A 25,508-nucleotide genomic window follows, 5' to 3' on the forward strand; every position below is an offset into this window, starting at 1 on the left:
CTGCTACTGAAAAAAAAAACAATCTTTTTTTAATTTTTATTGATACATGTCCCCCAGGGTAGTACCCCGACCCCCATACCCATTTTATGGTCACTTACTTGCATATAAGCCTTCAAAATTATTTTTCCTGGTCAGCTCCCATAGACTTCAATAGGGCTCCTCGTTCGGGTTAGATCTTTTCCCCTGTTAAGGAGTTGTTCGGCCCATCCCTAGTCCCTGGTATTCAGGCTATAGGTGAGTTCAGCCTTGTGTCCATGCATTAATCAGGCCAGGAATACAATTTTTTTTCTTGTTAACTCTACTTGTAATTTTTAATTGTTTGTTTAGGTAATACCCCTTATGATACTCAGTTGGGCTGCCTTGTATATTAGTCTAGGCAAGTAAAGCATTGTTATCTTTGTATACCAGCTCTAGACATGTCCAACATTTTTCTAACAGTAAGAATACTAACCCCCAAACATACATCATTTGCCTTCCTACACTTGGCAGTCATGCTAAGATGTAAACTATCTGTCTCTTTTTGCTTTACAGTGGAGAACGTCATAGGCAATTATGCGTTTCAAAAAGCCTTGGTCACCCCACTTGGGCAATCATTTACCCGTGAAAAAGTGATATTTAGAGTTAGTCCTGAAGTGAGCATTCTGCTCAAAGATGTCAAGGTTCAGGCCTTTAAACTGGAATGGGGCAATTTTGGAAGAGGTAATTCACACTAGGATGACAATATTGACGCTTGTTTTGTAACTTTTACCTGCACCTTTAGCTGATGGTAATCTGACCTCACCATTGTAGATGTGATCATCAAACTCTGCAGAACAATTTTATCAAGTTGTTTGTTACATTTTTCCTTATTTTAACACATGTATTTCACTCAATAATTAAGTTTGCTTTGTATTAAAGGATAACTAAAAACAACATTTTTTTTTGTTTTGGTTACAGTGGAGAAAGATTAATACACCTGTCAGATTTTATTGTTGTTTGTGCCCCCATTAGATAGATTTACCCTCTCCTTTTATTCTGTTTACCATAATCACTCAGAGAGGAGGGGCACTGGTTCTATGTGAAGTGAGAGAGGGGGCCCTGGTACTCTATGGAAGGAGAGGAGGGCCACTGGTACTCTGTGGAAGGAGAGGAGGGACACTGGTACTCTGTGGAAGGAGAGGAGGGATACTGGTACTCTGTGGAAGGAGAAGAGGGACACTGGTACTCCATGGAGAGAGAGGGGGCACTGGTACTCTATGGAGGGAGAGGCGGGGCATTGGTATTTAGTGCAGGGAGAGGGGACACTGGTGCTCTCTGGAGAGAGAGGAGGGGCAATGGTACTCTATGGAGAGAAAGGGGGCACTGGTACTCTGTGGAGGGAGAGGAGGGGCACTGGTAATCTGTGGAAGGACAAGAGGGACACTGGTTCTCTGTGAAGGGATAGAGGGACACTGGTACTCTATGGAGAGAGAGGGGGAACTGGTACTCTATGGAGGGAGAGGTGGGGCATTGGTATTTAGTGCAGGGAGAGGGGACACTGGTGCTCTCTGGAGAGAGAGGAGGGGCATTGGTACTCTGTGCAAGGAGATCAGGGACACTGATACTCTGTGGATGGAGAGGAGGGACACTGGTACTCTAAGGAAGGAGAAGAGGGACACTAGTACTCTGTGGAAGAAGAAGAAGAGGGACACTGGTACTCGGTGGAGGGATAGAGGGCACTGGTACTCTGTGGAAGGAGAGGAGGGACACTGGTGCTCTGCGGAAGGACAGGAGGGACACTGGTACTCTGTTAAAGGAGAGGAGGGGAACTGATACTCTGTGGAGGGAGAGGAGGGGCACTGGTATTCTGTGGAAGGAGAGGAGGGGCACTGGTACTCTGTGGAAGGAGAGAAGGGCCACTGACACTCTATGGAAGGAGAGGAGGGACACTGGTACTCTGTGGAGGGGGAGGAGGGGCACTGGTACTCTGTGGAAGAAGAGGAGGGGCACTGGTACTCTGTGGAAGGACAAGAGGGACACTGGTACTCTGTGGAGGGATAGAGGGCACTGGTACTCTATGGAGAGAGAGGGGGCACTGGTACTCTATGGAGGGAGAGAAGGGGCATTGGTATTTAGTGCAGGGAGGGGGGACACTGGTGCTCTCTGGAGAGAGAGGAGGTCCATTGGTACTCTTTGCAAGGAGATCAGGGACACTGGTACTCTGTGGATGGAGAGGAGGGACACTGGTACTCTATGGAAGGCAAGGAGGGACACTGGTACTCTGTGGAAGAAGAAGAAGAAGAAGAGGGACACTGGTACTCTGTGGAAGGAGAGAAGGGACACTGGTTCTCTGCGGATGAACCAGAGGGGCACTGGTACTCAGTGGAAGGAGAGGAGAGGCACTGGTACTCTGTGGAGGGAGAGGAGGGGCACTGGTACTCTGTTGAAGGAGAGGAGGGGCACTGGTACTCTGTTGAAGGAGAGGAGGGGCACTGGTACTCTGCAGAAGGAGAGGAGGGGCACTTTTACTCTACGGAAGGAGAGGACGGGCACTGGTTCTCTGTGAAGGGTGAGGATGGGCACTGGTACTCTACTCTTCAAAATGTATATATATAGAAAGAGAGCTATACACACAAACACACACACACAGAATATATATTCACATACCGTACAAACATACATTCTTGGACAGACCAGTGACAAGTCCATTTAACACATCAAAAGGATGTTAATTTTAGGCAAGGTCTCCTTGGTATTTGGGGAATAGCCTGTTTATATAATTAGGTTTTTCAAAGGGATAAAGAGTGTTATTTGACCATTCAAGAAGTATTTATTGATGATTATAAGACTCAAGGGGTATTCATGGAAAATGGTGGCTTGTTTACCATTCTTCCAGAAGGTGGAAGAATATCTTCGAACCTATAGTAGCAATGCACCCAAACTTCATCCCTATTTACTGCTCACTGCTCTTGAGGTTTTTTTAAAAATAAATAATTAACATGAATAGGAGAAAGTTTAACTTTTTTTTTTTCTAATTAAAAAATTGTGTAATTATAGAACTGAATAGTATGTTCTGATTGTATGTTCTCTAACATTTTACTCCAAATCTTTTGCAGATGCAGAGGATGATTCTACATTTATCATCTATGGTAAGGAACATATCTTACAACGCCAATTGGCCTATATGTTTTTTTTTTTTTTTAGGGTAAGAGGACCTGTAATGATATTATGGACAGGATTGGATGTAAGAGGACCTGTAATGTTATTATGGGCAGGATTAGAATAAGAGAACCTGTAATGCTATTATGGACAGGATTTGAATAAGAGGATCTTTATAGACACTTGGCCACAGGGTGTTATATAAGTCCAGGGCTGTGGTCCATCACTATGGAACCCAGTATCTGAAGACCTCGTCAAGGTTATGCCCACCATGAAGGTTAAAGTCTGGACTTTTTGAACAGGCCAGCATCCTGAACAGGTAAGACAGAGTCACCCTGTATAACTGACCATTAAAATAGGCTATGTCTAGAATGTATCACATAGGTGCAAAAAATGTCTCAAAAGCAAAATTTGAGAACAAAGTCACACTAGCAGCACTGCGTGTATATGCGAATCAGTCCACAAAGATAGCAAAACTGCTACAACTTGCACACCCAAGACAGTAGGAGTTCAGTGAACAGAATAGGTGAATGGATCCCAATAAATCTGTGCTCCAACAATCAATAGTGCACCTCCACCGCACCTCTGTGTTGCCCCTATAGTAATGCTTACTCACCAAATATGGCTTTAAATGCGCTTTTGATCAAATCGCTTCAATGCCTGTGTCCCCAGGAATGATCACTGTCCCGCTGCTCACCAAGCCAGGATTTCCACTTGTCCACAGATATTATCCAGCAACCGTAATCCTTCAAGGGATTCATTACATTATTTTATATTAAGTATTTTATATAAATTATTTACTCATATTGGTTATAGCGCTGGGTGAGTGGGGATAGTAGTAATATATCTGCACCTACTCCTTTTGATTTATGTCTAGAATGTATTCAATTTATAGTACAAACTTTTTACCCTTGGCGTTAAAATTCAACCACTCGGAGCTCAGTCTCAGGTGTTTGACCAGGTGTTACATCACACCACTGGTTACACATTTTAATGCCACCTAGAGCCCTTATAAGGTACTCAGGCACTTCATCCCAGCCTTTCACCACGAGGTGAATTGCAGGACGGTCTACTCCTGGATTACTGCATTCCTCTACTAGACATGCTTACCATATCTCCCACTCTAATCCATGGGTACCCCACAGGGGATTACCCTCAATTATAGCTTTGGAGGAGACAAGGCAAAAGGTAGTCAACTCAAAAGAGAAGGCAAACATTAGTTCTGACAAAGACCCGCACACCTCTCAGCATCAGAGTGGCGAAGAGTCCCTTGCACCAAAGCAGAATCCAGTCTCAGTGCTTAATTCTAGATCTGTTTCAGGTGTGCAAACGAATGGCCTAGTTGACAAAAGCAGAATTTTCTGCATATATGTGACAATTTTATGGACATTTTACAGCCTTAAAGTTTTGTAGCACTACCCCCCTAGTAGTTGCAGATGGCAGGGTTTCCCACTGCTGCACAGCCAAGCACACAACACCAGCTTTCTCCCAGAGACTTTGAACAGTCTTTGAGCTTTGTTTTTATGTTTTATTGGGGGGTAATAACTTGGATAGGGATGGGAATTATGGGATGCCTAACTTCATAGTAGATAAACCAGGGACAACTTCCTCCCTATTTACAGCTTTAACTCAGACTCTTCATTCCTTTATCCTGTACATCTACAGCTCTGATTGATCCTTCTCCTCAGTACTGGCAGTCTCTAAAAATATGCAAAAGCCCCTTACAGGCTAGGAGCTTCCCATTCCTTGTAGAAGTGTCACAAGAAAGGTTGTGGACTGCCTCCTGAAGTACCTCCAGCTCCCTTGTAGAAAATGTATCCCAGTTCTACCACAGCTTTCCTTTATCTAGATGGCTACTCAATTCTTCCTAGAAGGTTAATAGAGTGGTCTGGCAAGAATGATGCTTCATAAATCCATGCTGATTATTACTAATGATACCATTTTTATTACTAATATCTTGTACATAGTCCTTTATCATCCCCTCCAATAGCTTGCAGACTATTAATGTTAGGCTAACCATCCTGTAGTTCCCAGTGATATATCTCAGTCCTTTTTTAAATATTGGTGCCACGTTGGCTTTTCTCCAGTCAGCTGGTACCATCCTGTCAGTAGACTGTATATAAAAATGAGGAACAATTGTCTGGCTATCACCTGGCTGAGTTCCTTAAGGACACTCAGGTGTAAGCCATCTGACTTGATTAAGTTTTTCGAGTCTAGTTCTGAGTCTCTTCTGTTAACCATGCAGGTGCTTTTTGTAACATGTTATTGACATTAACATTACAGTCTAGGTTTCTGTATCCCCCTGTTTTATTTGTGAAGACTGAGGAGAAGAATTTATTCAGAAAAGGAGCTGGGCTGACATGTACAGAAGACAGGTGTGTCTCAGTCCAGGAAAGTATTGTGTAAAACAAACTAATATGGCCCAAGGGACTTTAAAGAGACAACCACACAAAGAATATATATATATATATATATATATATATATATATATATATATATATAAAAAACTACATAAATTGTATTCTACAAAAAGATAAAAAAGACAATGCAAAATAATACATACAACAAACATGGTACTTGATTAAGAATATTGCACATAACCAAGATATATGGAAATACTTAATGGTCAATTTGAACATCAATAATGTCGATCATTGTGTGCTTGCTGAAATCTCGACGCATTTTGCGAAGACAATTTTCGCTTCCTCAGGAGAAAGAGCACAAAAAATCTTAAATGTAGTAGTAACCAGTAGGTTCAAAAAAGACACTTATTGGTCCACTTTGTAGGACAAACTCTCCATAAGTATTCACGTATCCAAATTCAATCAAGGTATATATGCACGGAAGGAACCGCTATTTTTCTCCCCAAAGAAAAATAAGTGCCATTTAGTCTCACCGGGAGTTGGGGGGAGAGGGATATCCGGCCCGAAAGGCACGGAGACCGGCAACCTTCAAAGCCCAGAGAAGACTAATGGCCTTGACCCCATTAAGGTGTGATAGCATCCAGTGAGACAGCTGAAGTGGTGAGGAGTCCTTTTTACACAAGAATTTATTCAGAACCTTTGCCTTCTCTCTGTCTTTATAGCCAGATTCCCGTCCTCATCCTTTATGGGGCCAATATGTTCTGGCCTCACCCTCTTACTATTTATATACTTAAAGAATTTCTTGGGGTTTTCTTTACTCTCTTCCTATGTGCTTTTCGCTTTTCATCTTAGCCGCCTTGATTGCGCTCTTACATTTCTTATTGCATTCTTTGTAGTGCTGGAATGCTGCCAATGACCCCTCAGCTTTTTATTTCTTAAAGGCCTTTTCTTTTGTTTTTCTATGCATTTTTAGGTTGGAGTTTAGCCAACCAGGGTTTTTTTTTTTTTAGCTCTTTTAAACTTATTCCCTGTCAGAATGCACTGGCCAATACCTTTATTAAGTATGTTCTTAAAGCACTTCCAATTTTCCTCAGTGTTCTTTTTTCCTAGGATTCTATCCCATTTAATATTGTTTAGCATAAAGTGACATTTAGGGAAGTTGTCTCTTGAATTCAGTGTTTTTGTATTACTCTTATGTTTCCTATTTCTGTGATTTATACTGAAACTAATTGACCTATGGTCACTCTTTCCTAAGTTGCCCCTTATTTATACCTCTGCAATCAGGTCTGTATTATTCTTAATCAGTAACTAGTCTAGTAACGCATTGTTTCTCATTGGTGCGTTCACCATCTGACCCATGAATTTGTCCTGCAAAACATTTAGTAAATGGCGTGCCTTAGACAAATGGGCAGTTCTTTCTGCTCAGTCTATATCTGAATAGGGAAAATACCCTATTTTAATGACATTTCCCATCCTTGTCGTTATCCCAAGCGGTGATAGGCCTGTCCGCCACCCTCTCCTCCTTCTCTTTGGGGGACCTATAGCATAGGCTCAATATTACTTTCCCCTTAGTATCTTCCCTTTGAAGCTCCACCCATAGTGATTCCACCTCCTCCCTAGCTCCATTAGTGATATTGTCCCTCGTATTCACCTGCACATTGTTCTTGATATACAGGCATACCCCACCCCCTCTTTATACTCTCTATCTCTGCGATAAAGGGAATACCCTGGAATGGTTGCCAACCAATCATGAGAGCTGTCAAACCAAGTTTCTGAAATTGCCACAAAATCAAAGTCCTCCTCATACATTAACAGCTCCAATTCTCCTATCTTGTTAGCCAGACTTCTAGCAGTAGTATACAAACCTTGTGATTTTTTTCCGGTCGCATACTATACCCTTGGTAGATATTATGAGGCTGAATTTTGGATTTGTCAAATTACCTACCTTGGGTTTTGGATCTCTGGTCACCCTACCACTAGCCACCCGATGGCTGGCTCTAAATCTGGACCCTCCCCTCATCACCTAGTTTAAAAGCCCCTCTATTTTTCAGCCATCTTCTCTCAGAGTAGGTCTGCACCCTCCCCATTTAGGTGCAATCCTTCCCTTCTATAGAGCCAATAACCGACTGGAAAGTGTGCCTCAGGAAAACCTCCTCCAACTTCTCCTGTGGTAGGATCCTTCCAGGCCAGACACCTGAGCCCCGCCCTGAGCTAGAGCCCCTACCCGGCAGGGGTCCCTCGAGGGCCACCGACAGTCTCCCTCAGCACTCCAACTCCATTTTACACTGATTCTCCTGCTGGCATGACTCAAACATATTAAGGGCTCACCTAGTCCCCTACCAGGCCTGCTGCATGGTGATTGGCTAAGTTCCTCTAAATATGCAGGACAAACCTCTTGGCCTTCGCCCCCTAATTTCTAGAACATTCTCCAACATTATAGAACAAGGGGGAGGCCCCAGAGAGCTGCCTGGATGAGTCATCCAGCTCTGAACTTTAGTAAACCCTGACCCAGATTTCATGACTCAGACTTACCATGAGTCAAACTATTATTTACCTGCTCTCACACTAGTAGTACACTAGAAGGTGCTACACAAAGATAAAAGTTTTTTTTTACCTTAGTGCATTCTCTGCATTTACCAATTATTAAATGTACCTGGTTCATTCATTTATGCTAATATTGTTTTATTTTCTGTATCACAGATAAGATCCTAAGCATTGCAAGCATTCATTGGAGTGTGACCAGACTTGTCCCATCAATCTATACTATTGTGTTTCTTGTGGCCCTTCCTCTCAATATCATGGCGATCATCATGTTCCTGGTGAAGGTGAAGGTCAAGAAGCCAGCAGTGGTCTACATGCTGAACCTAGCCACTGCAGATGTCTTCTTCGTTAGCACACTGCCTTTTTATATTGTCTACAGATTTTTGGGATCCAACTGGGTCATTGGGGAAGGAATGTGCAGATTTGCCACAGCAGGATTTTACTGTAACATGTTTTGTTCCATCCTGCTCATGACAAGTATCAGCGTGGACCGTTTACTGGCTGTAGTCTACCCAGTGCTGTCTCTCCCTTGGCGCACAGTGAACCGAGCCTGGCTGGTGTGTGGTGTCATCTGGGTCATCTCTTTGGCCAGCATTGTGCCTCTTCTCACAATAGATCAAACCTGGAAAATTTCTAAACTAGATATCACAATGTGTCATGATATTCAGTACTTTGGTATTGATCTTGATTTCTATTTTAATTATTTCACCACTGTTATCTCACTTTTCTTTTTCTTACCGTTATTCATTACAACTTTCTGTTACATTGCAATCATCCGCAGTCTCAGCAGATCAAAATTTGATCGCACACATAAGAGATCCCGAGCTATCCGCCTAACCGTGATTGTGCTGAGCATGTTTGTCCTTTGTTTTGGCCCCACCAATGTCCTCTATTTAATTCACTATGTGAAGTTGTATAAGAATTATGATCGGTCTCTGTATATTGCCTACACCCTCTGTGTCAGTATCAGCAGCATCAACTGTTGTCTGGATCCTTTTATCTATTACTTTGCATCCTCCCAGTGTCAGAGATACGTCTACAGCTTGCTGCACGGGAAGAAAGATTATCGCCCTCCAGTAAAACAAAAGTCTATCCTAAAACACAAAAAGCAGCAACCAGTGAAAGGACCAGAAGAGACTTAATCCGGTCATATATGGAACCGGACAAATTTTGATCCACGTCTGGGCACCCTGGTTGTACACAAGTCAATCTATTGGTCAACTTGTATACAAGCAGCCTGTCAAGATTTTCCAGATTGATTAGTGCTGCTACCTATTGCCGGCAACATTAATCATTTTGTTCTGCCGGCAGAGAAGGAATCTCACCGGTAGAACACAATAGGGCTGTGGAAGGACTGCTCCATCAACGATGACTATGTTGATGGGGGAATCAAGCTGTTTTCTTTCCTTCCACCTCTGGTGGAAGGACAGAAAATTGCATAATCTATAGCCTGTCTTATTCAACCCAATAAGAGCGGATGAGTTTTTGAACATCACTCCTTATTTTGTCTTGCAGTAATTTTCCTGAAAATCTGTTTAAAGAGGAAGTAAACCCTCCTCTGCAAGTTGTACCTATAGGTAAGCCTATGATAAGGCTTACCTATAGGTACTGTAAATATCTCCTAAACATGTACCGTTTAGGAGATATTTACCTTAAATGCAGCCAGTGACATCACTGGCGCATGCGCTCTGAAGGAACGGCCGCTGGTGCCGTTCCTTCAGAGCCCCGTGCCGTGACCGTCGGCTCCTGCGCGCATGCGTGGGAGTGACCTAATCGCTGGTTTGGCCAACCAGATGGCCGGATGCCGTGAACCCGGAAGAAGGGTGACAGAATATGTCACCCATGGGAGAAGTGAGCGGTCGGCGCTTCAGGCCTTCGTTCTAAGGTAAGTATATCATAATGAGCTAGTATGCGATGCATACAAGCTCATTATGTGTTTTTCTTTTAGGTGTACTTTTTGAAAAAAAAAAAAAAAAATTCTGAGGTTTACAACCTCTTTAAATACCATACATGTCACTAGGACCTGTCATGGCTATAGGTCCACTTTACAATCCTTAAAAATAAAGCTTGTACAAAAAAATGTATTTACTTCAGCCCTGGCTCCCGAAGCTTCCTGGAGGTGTGAGTGATGCCGCTGTTCCTCCTGGAAAAGCTGGGTGCTTGAAATGCTCCATAAATACCCTCCAGCTCATTGCAGTGTTCAGTGAGTGGCATGATGACATCACTTACACTACCTGAAGGGTTGGACGCTGGAGCCAAGATATGAAAGGCAATAGCAAGTGGGAAACTGAATGTGTTGTGCATCTTTCCTGATGCATCTGTGCTCCACATTTCCCATGAGGGTCAATTCACGATCTCCTGAATCATTAAATAACATGCTGGAAAGGACACTATTGGAGGCTTTACAGCACGAGCAATCCTGCAGCTATGCCTGGTAATGTGTAAGATAGAAACTTCCTTGCTCTTTTCTCATTTATTTACCAAAAAAAAGTCCTTTATCAATAAGGGCCTAGTTATAAAAAAAATGATCTGTGCTAATGTGTCAATCATTTGCACAGCCATCACGAATAATCCCCATAATGTGATTAATATGTTTATTTCCTATGATTCTAATTGAGGTATTTAACCACTTAAGCCCCGGAAGATTTTACCCCCTTCCTGACCAGGGGGTATTTTGCTATTCGGTACTGCGTGACTTTAACGGACAATTGCGCGGTCGTGCGACACTGTATCTAAACGAATTTGGCGTCTTTTTTTTCCCCACAAAAAGAGCTTTCTTTTGGTGGCATTTGATCACCTGTGCGATTTTTTGATCACGCGCTATAAACAAAAAAAGAGCGTAAATTTTGCAAAAATAGCAATATTTTTCTCATTATTTTTATATGAAATTCCCCCCCAAAAAAATGTAAAAATCAAAATTTTTTAACATTTTCGGCCAATTTGTTTTATGCTACCTATGTTTGGTAAAAAAAAAATCGCAAAAAGCGTATTTTGATTGGTTTGCGCAAAAGTTATCCCGTTTACTAACAAAGGGAAAGATTTTTGTCATTTTTGTTGTTTTTTTTTTAACGCGTAATGGCGGTGATCTGTGATTTTTTTTGCGGTACTGCGACATTGCAGTGGACAGATCGGACCCTTAACTGACATTTTTGCCACTTTTGGGGTTACCAGTGACATTTCTATAGTAATCAGTGCTATACATATGCACTGTTACTGTAAAAATACACTGGCAGTGAAGGGGTTAACTTTTTTTTTAAAGGGAGGGGCTATGTGTGTCCCTAGGGGCGTGCTTTCTACTGTGATTGGCTGTGGCTTCAGATGTATGAAGAGTGATCAACGGTTCTACATAGTAGAACCGTATGATCATCCTTCATACACAGGGGAGAATGACAGGCAGCTTGTTTACACAAGCCGCCTGACTTTCTCCCTCTCCCCCGCAGATCGCAGAGTGACCGGCGGACATCGGGTCCGCTGGTCACACGCGCGGGGGGGTTCGTGACCATGCAGGAGCGGGAGCGCGCCTCCGGAGGCTCGCGCTCACTCCCTAGACCCTCACAAGCTAGTGACGTAGCCCTACGTCACTTTGCCTGTGAGGGGCTGACCGCCGACGTAGATAGTCGTGCGGCGGTTGGCAAGTGGTTAAATCATTAAACAACATGCTGCACAGGACACTATTGGAGGCTTTACATCACGAGCAATCCTGCAGCTATGCCTGGTAATGTGTAAGATAGAAACTTCCTTGCTCTTTTCTCATTGTTTAAGCAAAAAAAAGTCCTTTATCACTAAGGGCCTAGTTATAAAAAAAATGATCTGTGGTAATGTGTCAATCATTTGCACAGCCATCACGAATAATCCCCATAATGTGTTTAATATGTTTATTTCCTATGATTCTAATTGAGGTATTTAAAGAAAAATACTCCATTATGGCCACTAAATAAGTAAATTTCAGTAATATTTGTGATGGCTGTGTGAAAAATATCTCTTGGCGAGGAAAAATACTCTGGTGTTAATTGGAGAAAACACTCCCCGAAGTTAGTGGTAGGTAAAATCCCCAGGAATTGGTGGTCGGTTGGAGAAAAAAAAACCCACATCAATGTTCAGTGGAAGGAGACATTCATGAATGTCCAGGCAGTTTGGTCCAGCAGCCACTTATTTTTTTTTTCTATGGTGGACAACTTCAGAAACTGCCTATTCATTTCCATGAGGAAACTTGTTCAGGATCTGCGGAACTGAGGGACTGAGGTTCCAATATGAGGACAGTCCTGTGGAACAGTTGGATGGATTAACAGTGATGGATGCATGATACAGTATTTCTCATGGCGGGTTTTCTGATGGTAACAACAGTGGACCATACCTGGGTAATATGTGGTAAAATGGCCACGTGTCGTTTCCATCTAAAGCTTTGACAGGGTGACAACACATGAGCACAATTCGGAAACAGGGACAGAGTGTTGTTCCTCTATGGAAAAATGGGGGGGTATTTCTGCGCTAAAAATTGATACCAAACGTGAAGAAATAGAGTGAAAATGAATCATAAGCTAGCACAAGATCCACAGACAGTGATCAAAGGTACAATAATAAACAAAAAATGCAGCGCTAAGTATAAAAATTATCATAAGTGCAATGACAAAAAAAATTCCATCCAACAGAATGAAAAAAAGCCTAAAGGTGTATGTGTAAAAGTAACTAAAGTCCCAAAGAATTGTGAAAGTCCAAAAAAAGGCTAAATCCAAGGGAATAGTTGTGATATCAATCCTTCCTTCCTGTGACACCCAGGGAATGTGTAGAGTGGGGACACCACAGTGCACTAGTGTAGGAAGCAACTTACCAGAGTGCCGTGGGAAATGAGAAAGCCTCGCCAAGTAAAAAACAAATCACATAGATCTCAAGGACTCCAAGAAACCATGGGTAGCGCCGTGGAATGGTTAGTTCCTCAAGGTAGCTCTGAGATGGTTAGATGGATGTATGGAAAAAGAGTGTACAGAAGACCATAGTGTAAATGTACAGAAGACCATAGTGTAAAAGACGACGTCTTTTGATGACGAAACGTTGGTGACTCCAGATGCAACGTTCACACACCCCCTCCCTGAGCTGGCTATCATTGTTTATGCTGACTGGATACATGCGGGACGCCGCGTTAGGATCCCCAGCCACCATTTTCTATGTGCTTGCCTGTACTATACCATTGTGAGTAGTTCTTTTAATAAACGTCATTTATGTTATTTACGGGATTACACTATGGTCTTCTGTACATTCTTTTTCCATACATCCATCTGACCATCTCGGAGCTACCTTGAGGAACTAACCATTCCACGGCGCTACCCATGGTTTCTTGGAGTCCTTGAGATCTATGTGATTTGTTTTACTTGGCGAGGCTTTCTCATTTGTTTGAGTAGCCACGGCGCTCTGGTAGGCTGCTTCCTACTCTAGTGCATTGTGGTGTCCCCACTCTACACATTCCCTGGGTGTCACAGGAAGGAAGGATTGATATCACAACTATTCTCTTGGATTTAGCCTTTTTTTGGACTTTCACAATTCTTTGGGACTTTAGTTACTTTTACACATACACCTTTAGGCTTTTTTTTCATTCTGTTGGATGGAAATTTTTTTGTCATTGCACTTATGATAATTTTTATACTTAGCACTGCATTTTTTGTTTATTGCTGTTCCTCTATAACAGGAAGTGCCTGAACAAGGAACTTCATGGCAGGATCAGCAGGGATTATTTTAACCACTATCCGGAGGATTTGGCTGCTAAAAGACCAGGGGGTATTTTGCGATTCGGCACTGCGTGACTTTAATGGACAATTGCGCGGTCGTGCGACGCTGTACCTAAACGAATTTGACGTCCTTTTTTTCCCACAAACAGAGCTTTCTTTTGGCGGTATTTGATCACCTGTGTGATTTTTTGATCATGCGCTATAAATAAAAAAAGAGCGTCAATTTTGCAAAAATAACAATATTTTTCAAATTTTTTTATATGAAATTCCCCCCAAAAAAAAAGTAAAAATCTAAATTTTTTAAAATTTTCGGCCAATTTGTTTTATGCTACATATGTTTGGTAAAAAAAAAATCGCAAAAAGCGTATTTTGATTGGTTTGCGCAAAAGTTATCGCGTTTACTAACAAAGGGAAAGATTTTTGTAATTTTTGTTGTTTTTTTTTTAACGCGTAATGGCGGCGATCTGCGATTTTTTTTGCGGTACTGCGACATTGGGGCGGACAGATCGGACCCTTGACTGACATTTTTGACACTTTTAGGGTTACCAGTGACATTTCTACAGTAATCAGTGCTATATATATGCACTGTTACTGTAAAATTACACTGGCAGTGAAGGGGTTAACTTTATTTGAGAGGGAGGGGCTGTGTATGTCCCTAGGGGCGTGATTCTAACTGTGATTGGCTGTGGCTTGAGCTGTAGGAACACTGATCAACGGTCCTACATAGTAGAACCGTATGATCAGTGTTTCTACACAGGGGAGAATGACAGGCAGCTTGTTTACACAAGCTGCCTGCCTTTCTCCCTCTCCCCCGACGATCGCAGAGTGAGCGGCGGACATCGGGTCCGCCGATCACACGCACGGGGGGGGGGTCCGTGACCGCGCGGGAGCATGAGCGCGCCGCCGGCGGCGCGCGCTCGCTCCCCAGAGCCTCACAGGCTAGTGACGTATATATATATATACGTCACTTTGCCTGTGAGGGGCTGACCGCCGCAGTATATCTACTTGCGGCGGTCGGCAAGCGGTTAATGAAAGCTGCTGATTTAAAGATAAATACAATTACTTTGGAATTTTAGTTTATCATATTAAAACGTTTGTGGAAGTTTAGTGATTGGGTTTACATCTACTGTAAATATACTGTATATTAAGCACATAGTAATAAAATGGAATTGTATTTGTGTTAATAATCTTAGTTAACTATTTGATATATGTACTGATTAGAATAAAATAAAATACATTTATTGGTTATATAGTAATGGTTGGGTGTAGGTAATGAGGGACTCTGCTGGTATAAAAAATCATAAGTATGTAAAGTCCTTCAGACTTCCTGAGATCCCATCCAGGTATGGAGCTGAAGATAAAGAGGACAAGTCTTTCTGAAGCCATGTATTGTTAAGATGGATGTACAATTTCAAATCAGATTGTATGAATTCTGTACAATCGCATTTAGACTTCAAATCCATGTAATATGAGGGCCTGATTGAACAATCTGTACATTATATACCCAGACAGATAGTCACTTGTAGCTGTTGGTAGATCTAAAGAAGATTGCACAATCAGATTATGAGGACATATTTAGTTGATCCCATTAGGAGTAATCAATTGATTGATTTAGTTATTTGATTGTTCTGAGGTTTAAGAATGTAATCATACATACCTAGTAATCTTCTACCACACTCTAACTAGAACATTCTATCATCCATTGGTGGGCTGCACATTTTTTACCTAGGCCTCCAGTGATGTCCTACCAGAAATAATCCACCTCTTAATGCCATCATTATGAAGCCACAGCTATAGAAACCATCTATATTATGCAGAAATGCAGGAAAAAAGGGCATTGAATCACAGACAGGTATCTCATGCAGCAAGAATGAACGCCATTACTAAAGAAAGAAACCCAATTACCACAATTCAACAAGTCTCATTTCACTGCAGCCACAGCTCCCTCACATACATCTACCATTAGTATTTTATTTTCAATAATTTTGTTTATTATTTTTGTATGATGCGGCACAGAGGGAGGAAGTGGAGAATAGGTGAGTATATTCTATCTACAATTACAAGGTGAGTAAAAAAAAAAAATATATACCTAACTATCCAATTCCTTTTCAGGTGAAGAAGATCCAGCGGATGGGCACAAAATCGATTAGGTCGATTTAGTGCCCGGAACTCCGCTTTAAGTCAGCTATGTGAGTTTATTGAAAATTAGGAAGATTCGTGTAATAGGGGCAACTGCTATGATCGGAGGGACCAAAGTAGCGTTAAGTTATTGTTCTGTAGGGCTCTATTCCAAAGCTGTTTCGTAGCCGTGAACAAAAGTAGGACAAAGAAAGGGGAGGGGAACGGTAGAGGGGTGACAGGATAGGCCTGGGTAGAGGGTGGAAGGGGAATGTAGAGGGCAAGAGAGAAAAAAAAGGGGGGAAAACCCCATTGAGTATAAGAAATTTATCTTACGGTAAAATATATTAACTTCCTTGATCCATCTCGTACTTAGACTGTGGTCTACTGTTAAATGATTGAGGAGGGGGGCTGTACTGAGCTTGGTGGGTTGGTTTTCAGTCGGTATCTTAGGAACGAGTCTTTGCAGATTAGATCTAATCTGGCGTGGCGATCTTCCAAACTCATCCCGTGTTTCGGGGAGAGAGGACCGCTAAATAATTTTTTGGGCTCAGACATCGTGGTGTGGAACCATTTTGTCCTCACATTCTGAATCTTGTTAACCACTTGCCGACTGCCTAACGACTATTTACGTCGGCAGTCAGCCCCTCACAGGCAGAGTGACATAGATCTACGTCGCTAGCCTGTGAGGGTCTAGGGAGCGAGCGCGCGCCGCCGGAGGCACGCTCCCGCGTGGTCACGGACCCCCCCGTGCTTGTGACCGGCGGACCCGATGTCCGCCAGTCACTCTGCGATCATCGCTGCAGAGGGATAAAGTCAGGCGGCTAGTGTAAACAAGCCGCCTGTCATTCTCCCCTGTGTAGAAACTGTGATCACACGGTTCTACTATGTAGGACCGTTGATCACTGTTTCTACAGCTCAAGCCACAGCCAATCACAGTTAGAATCACGCCCCTAGGGACACACACAGCCCCTCCCTCTCAAATAAAGTTAACCCCTTCACTACCAGTGTCATTTTGCTGCATGAGATACCTGTCTGTGATTTTACCAGTGTCATTTTGCAAGTGCATATGTATAGCACTGATTACTGCAGTAATGTCACTGGTAACCCCAAAAGTGTCAAAAATGTCAGTCAAGGGTCCGATCTGTCCGCCGCAATGTCGCAGTACCGCAAAAAAATGCAGATCGCCGCCATTACGCGTTAAAAAAAAACAACAAAAATGACAAAAATCTTTCCCTTTGTTAGTAAACGCGATAACTTTTGCGCAAACCAATCAAAATACGCTTTTTGCAATTTTTTTTTTTACCAAACATATGTAGCATAAAACAAATTGGCCGAAAATGTTAAAAAATTTAGATTTTTACATTTTTTTGGGGAATTTCATATAAAAAAATTTGAAAAATATTGTTATTTTTGCAAAATTGACACTCTTTTTCTTGTTTATAGCTCATGATCAAAAAATCGCACAGGTAATCAAATACCACCAAAAGAAAGATCTGTTTGTGGGAAAAAAAGGACGCCAAATTCGTTTAGGTACAGCGTCGCACGACCGCGCAATTGTCCGTTAAAGTCACGCAGTGCCGAATCGCAAAATAGGCCCTGGTCAGGAAGGGGGTAAAATCTTCTGGGGCTTAAGTGGTTAAGCACATTGCCCTTGTCCACAGACCAAACTACCATACCACCAATTACCGCCTCGCAGACATGTAACAGGGGGATCCTCTTTAAGTTCCTCAGCTGTAAAAAGCAAAAAGAAAAAAAAAGAAAATTGTTAAAGTTTTTGTAGGAGAGACGTTGTATACAGTATCTCTTCTGCGGGCCTCCATGTTTTTTACAAAAAAAATGCCAGCTAGAAAAAGTCATGTGCTGGAAAACGTTCTTTTTTTGTCAACTTTTGTGTATAAAAAACTGGAGTCCCCCAAAAAGGCCCTTAGGACTTGCTTTGGACTATAAAGGGAAACAGCAAACAAAAGTTAAAAAAAAAGGCACCTGGGTTTCATAAAATCCATACAAGACCCTAATCTATGTAGGTCTTGTAGCTGTGGGGCCTCTTCCCCACTGCTACAAAAAACTGGATGGATCTGAAATCACAAGAATATTAAATATGGAATCACATTCTCTAAACCCAATGTAACAATGCTAGGGGGGTGTCTCCACATGGCCAAAGGAATTAATCAAGAAAAACATTAGATATGACTAAAGGCTACACCACAACCTTTATTTATTTCGTAGGAAAACACATAATCCGTAGTTACAGTACTTACTGTAAGTCTCCAATGTCCAAACATTAGAACCTCATTACCCTCCCTGTTGAATCTCTTAAGATGGGAAGTCTACCCCCTCCCCCACACAAACCCCCCTGAGCACCCCCACAACCCACACACAAAGCCCCCCTTGGAAAAAACACCCCCCCCCCTCAAGTCCTATGCCCCCACACATAAAGCTGGTTAAATATAGAGGGACCAAAAAACATTTACAATCTGAGCCACAATGGACTGGCTAGTAAAAAATTGTGAACAAAATATCTCAGCAAAAAGGTTATGCCGTGAACACGCAACAGATTTGTCAGAAAACCTTTACTTTCCTTTCAGAATCAAAATTTTCTATTGGACACTATACTGCAAAATACTCCCACAAATGTGGGCCATTGGTTGCAACTAGGTATGATCGAAAGGTTCGGGTCGACCATGCGTTTGACCCGAACATTGGCTGTTCAAGGTTCGGCTGAATTCCGAACTTTTTGCTGAAAAAGTTCGGAATTCGGCAACCAGAACCGAACAAAATGCAATGGTTCAGGAAATGGGCTTTAAAAGCCCATGATTGGACCAGAACCATCAGTAAAAGCCAATTGAGGGGGCAGGAGAATGCTAGGAATGTGATTGGAGTGACTAGGGGGTCCATAGGCCAATCATTAGTGAATACGCCCCCCAGTATATAAGATCGCCCCGCCATATTCCTAGCATTGTTATACAGGGACATGGAAGAGAGTGTAAGCAGTTCTGTGACTTCTGCTACAAAGTGTCATTTAGCAATTTTTAGTGTGAGGAAAGGGATATCTAGTGTAGTTAGGGTGCTATTTTCCGCTATAGTTAGCTTTAATAATTTAGTTTCTGTAGGGAAAGTGTTAAGTGTAAGGGGACCGTAGTGTAGTGTAGGGTTAACTGACTCTGACTGCTATGGCAGGGTGACAAAACCCTTCCATATCAGGGTGACCGCTATAGAGAAAAGATCGTTTCTCTTAGGTCACTTAGAGAACAGGGATATGGTTTCTCGCCTGTGAGCATGCTTTTTGCTGCAGGCGTTTATAGGGCTTTTTTGAGGAGATGTTTGGAGTCAGGCATGACATCTGAACATCTGTGTAGGGGTATATATACACACACACATGTATGTATATATACACATACACATATATAGGTGTGAAAGTAGCAGAAACATATGCTTGTGCTAATTAAATAATTAACAGGCATATGTCTCCGCTCCTATAACACCTATATATGTGTGTATGTGTATAAATACATACAAGTGTGTGTGTATAAATACCACTATACAGAAGTTCCGATGTTTTGCCTGCCTCCAAAGACCCCAAAAAAATGCCCAAAAAAAACACCTGCAAGAACACACCTGGGCATTTTTTTTGGCGCAGGCATTTTTCTGGGCATTTTTTGTGGGTCTTTGGAGGCAGGCAAAACATCTGAACTTCTGTGTAGGGGTATATATACATACACCCATGTCTGTATATATACACATACAATATATAGGTGTGAAAGTAGCAGAACACTATACTTGCGCTAATGAAATAATGAACACCAATATGTCTCCGCTTCAATCACACCTATATGTGTGTGTATGTGTAAAAATACATATAAGTGTGTGTGTATATATAACCCTATACAGAAGTTCAGATGTTATGCCTGCCTCCAAAGACGCCCAAAAAATGCCCAAAAAAACGCCTGCTACTAAACCGGCAAGGTGTGAAAATAGCGGAACCATATCCCTGTTCTATAAGTGACCTAATACAAACAATCTTTTTTTTTTCTGGTTCTGGACATGCTACAGAGCTGAAACTTAACAGGTACACTTTTTAGACCACCCAGACACTAAATAAAAAGAATTTTTTTTTTTTAATTTTTTTTTTAATTTTTTCAATAATTGGCTCTCTATCAAAAATTACAACTTTTAAGAACTTTTTTTTGTGTGATTAATAGTCCCTGGGGCATGACCCAGAACCCTAGGGACTTTTTAGGGGCATTTATTGGGTTTTAGGGCTTCAAAATGGTGTTTTTTGATTACCAAAGTTCGGGTCCCATTGATTTCAATGGGGTTCTGAAATCCGGGCCGAACTTTCGGGAAGTTCGGATGTTCTGGCCGAACCGAACTTTTGAAAAGTTCGATCATCCCTAGTTGCAACCAAGATTTGGTCATTCGCACACACAAAAAAGTATTTTTCCAAATAAATGTTGCAAAAATGTATACACCCCAATGAAAGTCATAGGAGCAAAGCTAAATTTTAGACAACGAAATCCTAATTAACAAGAATTCACTACAGGTGAGTCCAATTGTTCATTAAACATGTGTCAAGCAGACAGTTGATTATAAAACAGCGTTACTTAACCACTTTAGCCCCAGAGGATTTGGCTGCTCAATGACCAGGCCCTATTTTGCGATTCGGCACTGTGTGACTTTAACGGACAATTGCGCGGCCGTGCGATGCTGTACCCAAACAAAATTGGCGTCCTTATTTTCCCATAAATAGAGATTTCTTTTGGTGGTATTTGATCACCTGTGGGATTTTTATTTTTTGCACTATAAACAAAAAAAGAGCGACAATTTTGAAAAAATAAAAATATTTTTCACATTCTTTTATATGAAATTCTCAAAAAAAAAAAGTAAAAATCAAAATTTTTTTAACATTTTAGCCCAATTTGTTTTCTGCTACATATTTTTGGTAAAAAATAATCGCAATAAGCTTATTTTGATTGGTTTGCGCAAAAGTTATTAATTTACTAACTACGGGAGAGATTTATGTCATTTTTAATAGTTTTTTTTTTTTTTTTACTGGTAATGTCGGCGATCTGTGATTTTTTGCGGGACTGCAACATTGCGGCGGACAGATCGGACCCCTAACTGACATTTTTGACACTTTTGTGGGTATCAGTGACATTACTACAGTAATCAGTGCTAAAAATATGCACTGTTACTGTAAAAATGAAACTGGCAGGGAAGGGGTTAACAATATGGGTGTTCAAGGGGTTAAATGTGTCCCTAGGGGCACGATTCTAACTGTGGGGGGGCGTGGCTTGTGAAGTCATCACAGAGACATGCGATCCTTTATAGCAGGATCCCATAGCCTCTGTGATCACTTCAGGGAGAATGACGGATGGCTGTGTTTACATCAGCCGTCTGTCCTTCTCTGTCAGCGGGGGGAGATCGCCAGTGGCAGGCGGCCTTCGGAGCCACCTGTCACACGCACTGGCTCCCCGGCTGACGAGCGGGAGCAGGAGCGCGCCGCTCGCCCCCTAGAGTCTCCTGAGCGAGCGACGTAGTACTACGTCGGTTTGCCCAGGAGCGGCTGCCTGCCGCAGTAAATCTGCGGTGGGCGGTCATCAAGTGGTTAACAAAGATAACCCCCCTCCCATTTCTTGCTGTCAGCAATGGCACCACATGGAAGAGAAATGTCACAAGGCCTGAGAAAGAAAATAATTTCTTTACACAAGAAAGGTGAGGGCTACAAGAAGGTCAGCAAAGCTTTACTTATCAGTCAGATTAATGTAGCAAAAGTGAAATAAAAATATTACCAAGCTGGAACTGCACCCATCTCACAGGGACATCCAGGCCATCCATGGAAGTTAACACCTTAACAGGAGTATCTTCTGATGAGAAGGGTTGAGGAAAATCACCATGCAAGTTCATTGCAGTTTGCTAAAGAAGTAGAAAGCAAACTGGGATGATTGTTTCCCGTGGCCCAATATGGCCAACACTGCAGAGGAATGGCATGCATGGGTGTCATCCATGAAGGAAGCCTCTCCTAAAGCCCATGCACAAAAAAGCCCACCTAGAATGAGCCAGGGCCCTTGCTGAAAAAGAAGAACACTACTAGGACTCTGTACTCTGGAGTAATGAGACCAAGATAAATGTTTTTGGAACTGATGGCTTCAGAACTGTATGGCTTTGCAAAGGTGAGGAGAACAAAGAAAAATGCATGGTGCCTACAGTGAAACATGATGGTGGCAGTGTCCACCATCACAGTCAGTGTGTGAAACGCGTCTACCTTGTCACAATTGTCATATTTGGATGTCCAGTCAATAAATCTGGATTTTGACTCAACCTGGAGTGCTGCCAATTCCTTTTCTTTTATCAAGTTTTCACGGAGGCGAGCCGGGGCATGCCCTATGTGAGTTATTATTTCCACATGTACCACCCCTTGTTTGATTGGAACCTCCTGTGGGTTTACCACTGTTAAATTCATGTTAGGTTCAAATGTTAAGTTTGAGCCATGAAATAATCTACGCCAATCAGGTTTGCATCTGTTCAGGTAAGCTTTACTGAGATTACATGCGCAAGGACCACATCTCATACAGAAATAGAGAATGTGATGACATATACATTTTTGATACATCCTTTTATAGAAAATTATCACATTAAAGTCTATGGCGGGCACAAACCCAAAAATATAGTCATACAAGATTACACAATATTTCATTAACAGCCATAATACAGCCTTTGTTGATTATTTTAGCAAAGTCTTGGTCATCTTGCTCTAGGAGAAGGAAGGGCGTATGACAATTAAAAATGATGGATAATATGCAATTAATGGCCGGTTACTGGAACTATCATTATCTAAGCTAATATATATTTGTTTATCTGTTATTCCGGAAAGTTAGGGAAGTTCTCTTGGCTGGACATCTCATGTTAAATTTGACACATTTTCATAATAAAAGACAACATAATAAGACTAAAGACTGAATTTCTGAAAACTACGATGTTTAAATATATTCAGGGATTAAAAGGGGGCTCTAGACTGCCATACTGATACATGAATACATAATATAAAAGTCTTTAAGAGTCCTCGATATATTTTCATCTTGACGCCACAAGAATTGATCCGACTGAGACTGATCAAGTGCCGGCTGTCCTGGGTAATTCCTGTGGAGATCGTTTCTCAGCCTGTGATAGGCTGACGTTACAGGCGCTTTTATGACCAGATTTCTGGTGAGTGTTTCTGATTTGGGGGAGCACATTGGTGCGGTGGAGGGTCCGGTGTATCTAACATCATACTCACGGCTTCAGATTGTCAGGAGTGAATATCCTGGGCACATTGCATGAATATATGAGCACATGGACTTTATCCCAGTGGACTGCACTTTACACTTTTATGTATTTAGCGCTGCTAGTGTGTTGTAGTACATCTTTTCCTTGATTGTTACTATATATGCACCTCCATTCTATGTCGTTTTATTTATAGCAGCAGCTGTGTTAGATATATCATTTGCATTTTAAGCATTTATATACCTATTCATTTTATTGTATTTTAAGGTACTTTGTTTTAGCGCCGGTTGAGCAGGTGTTTGTAGTCCCTCATTGTGCCCCGCCTACTTGCTCCTTTTTGGACATAATGTGTTTCTTATTTTAATAGAAAAAAAAAAAAAAACAAGACTTTACAAATACGTTAACCTTACAATTTTGAAAATTGTTCTTGTGTTCATTGAGATATTGATTAAAATCTTTCAAAAAGGGGTATACTTGTGACGGGAGTCACTTTGGGCATGGGGGTTGTGGACCCCAAATTCCTTTAGAGAGGTCGGGGGGCACCATGCCCAGCCTTATGGGGCTCTCTTATGTTTAAGTCACCCTGCATCTGTTATGGATGCAGGGTGACCAGGAGGGTGGTGAACACTGAAAATATGGTTTGGACTACTACAAATGGGACAGTCATATTCAGGAATAATGTCTCCCTTGTAATATGACGATTTTATTCCCTGTACAGTATGAGGTCTCTGACCAGGAAGTCCAACTCCTAATATGGTCATTCCAGGAAGTTCAATGAGGAGACGGGCTGTCTAACAATGTTGCTTTTTGTCTGAGGTGGCTGTCCATTCACCTATTGTCAGGTGTGCTAATGACCTCACCTGTTGTCTGCTAAGGGAGGTATTGACACTCAGAGTAATGTGTATTGAGGGCTCGTTAGGGAACCATTGTTCTGTGTCTGACTATTGTGTACATTGATTGCCCCCTGGGGCTTCTGTCTCCTTGCACATGGCAGTCCTTCTGGTCAAGCTATCTGACCAATCACTGCTGACTCATTTTCAAGCCCTCATTTGCATGGCTGGAGAGGACCTTATGGGGAACTGCAGGTATGGTGCAATTGACCAATGGGAAAGCGGTTGTTGGGGGAAGGATGTTCCAAATTCTGTATAAAAGTGTGCTGTGTTCTTCCAATAAATCATCTTCCTGTTTGAACTTACATACAGCCTTGCCTGGTGTTTGTTCTAATGGATCCCGGATCCTTGGTTGACCGAACCATCAGACGTTGCGATCTGCAAGCTGACTCACTAGAAACAGAGGAGTGTCTGGAGAGCGGAAGCGAGCGAGCAAGGGTCTCGTCACAATACTCATTTATACTGAGCCCTGTATATAATGTTTAGGGGTTCTAAATTATTTTCTAAAAAAAAAAAAATACTGATTTCAACTTGAAACAAAAAGGGTCAGAAGAAGGCTTGGTCTTAAAGTGGCTAGTAATATCAAAAGTCCTCCTTTAGAAACATGTATCAAAAGTTTCTAGTCCCATCTCTTAGGACTCTTATGGAACTCTACCCTACTTGACACTCTACACCATGTGTTGTATTCTGGGTCCAGCTTGCACTTACCAAGATCACCATGCCAGACATTACATAAATCCTACTGGCATGCATTGGGTCCTTATATCTCTAAGACGATTCAATAATATTGGCCTTGATCCATAGACTTTTTGGATGGATACAATATACAAAGTCTGACAGGCATGGATTAGAATAGGGTACATGGCAGATGTGGCAATGTGAGATATTGGTTTCACATTCCTAGCCAGTCCATTGTGGCTCAGATTGTAAGAGCAGGTTTGTGGTTCCACTACATTCAGCTGGGTTTGTGTACAGTGGGCATAGGGCTTGGGAGGGGTGGGTTTTTATAATTCGGGGGCTTTGTGTTTGAGATGCGGGGGTCGCTTGGGAGGGTTTGTGTGGGGGGAGGGGTGTAGAATTCCCATATTATAGGATTCAATGGGGAGGGTGATGAGGATACCATGTTCGGACACCTGAAACTTATATACTGTAATTATGGATGTGTTTTCTACAAAAAAAAAAGTTGCAGTAGCTATCAGTAGGTATCATAACCAATGTTTACTAATATATTTACATACTAATTATATACCATAATCCTACCGAACTATCCCTGTTGACCCATGTGTACTTTCCATCTGATGCAGCTTGCATCAACTGTGCGCAGCTCTGTTCCCATTCGGTGCCCACAAAATCTGACATAATGCCAACAGTGATATACTTTGTATGTATAGACTATCAATACCAATGTTAATATTTTGATATCCCTCCTTTTATGTATCACAGAAAGGAAAAATTGGTGTATTGTCCACTTATCAGTGGGCAAAACAATTACACCT

The 25,508-nt window shown here is 41.9% G+C and overlaps 1 protein-coding gene across 1 annotated transcript; it reads left to right on the forward strand.

The window, feature by feature from the left end:
• Positions 1 to 594: 594 nt before the first annotated feature.
• Positions 595 to 9,163, forward strand: LOC309543518 (proteinase-activated receptor 1-like; the record flags this gene model as incomplete). Its single annotated transcript, XM_082275993.1, has 3 exons — positions 595 to 699; positions 3,075 to 3,107; positions 8,181 to 9,163. Exon 3 carries the CDS (start codon positions 8,279 to 8,281, stop codon positions 9,161 to 9,163), a length of 885 nt encoding a protein of 294 aa, XP_082132119.1. The 5' UTR covers positions 595 to 699; positions 3,075 to 3,107; positions 8,181 to 8,278.
• Between the last annotated feature and the right edge of the window lie 16,345 nt (positions 9,164 to 25,508).

The sequence above is a fragment of the Pelophylax lessonae genome (genome assembly GCF_965119305.1).
Source record: "Pelophylax lessonae genome assembly, contig: HAP1_SCAFFOLD_159, whole genome shotgun sequence".
In the NCBI taxonomy this organism is placed as follows: Eukaryota; Metazoa; Chordata; class Amphibia; order Anura; family Ranidae; genus Pelophylax; species Pelophylax lessonae.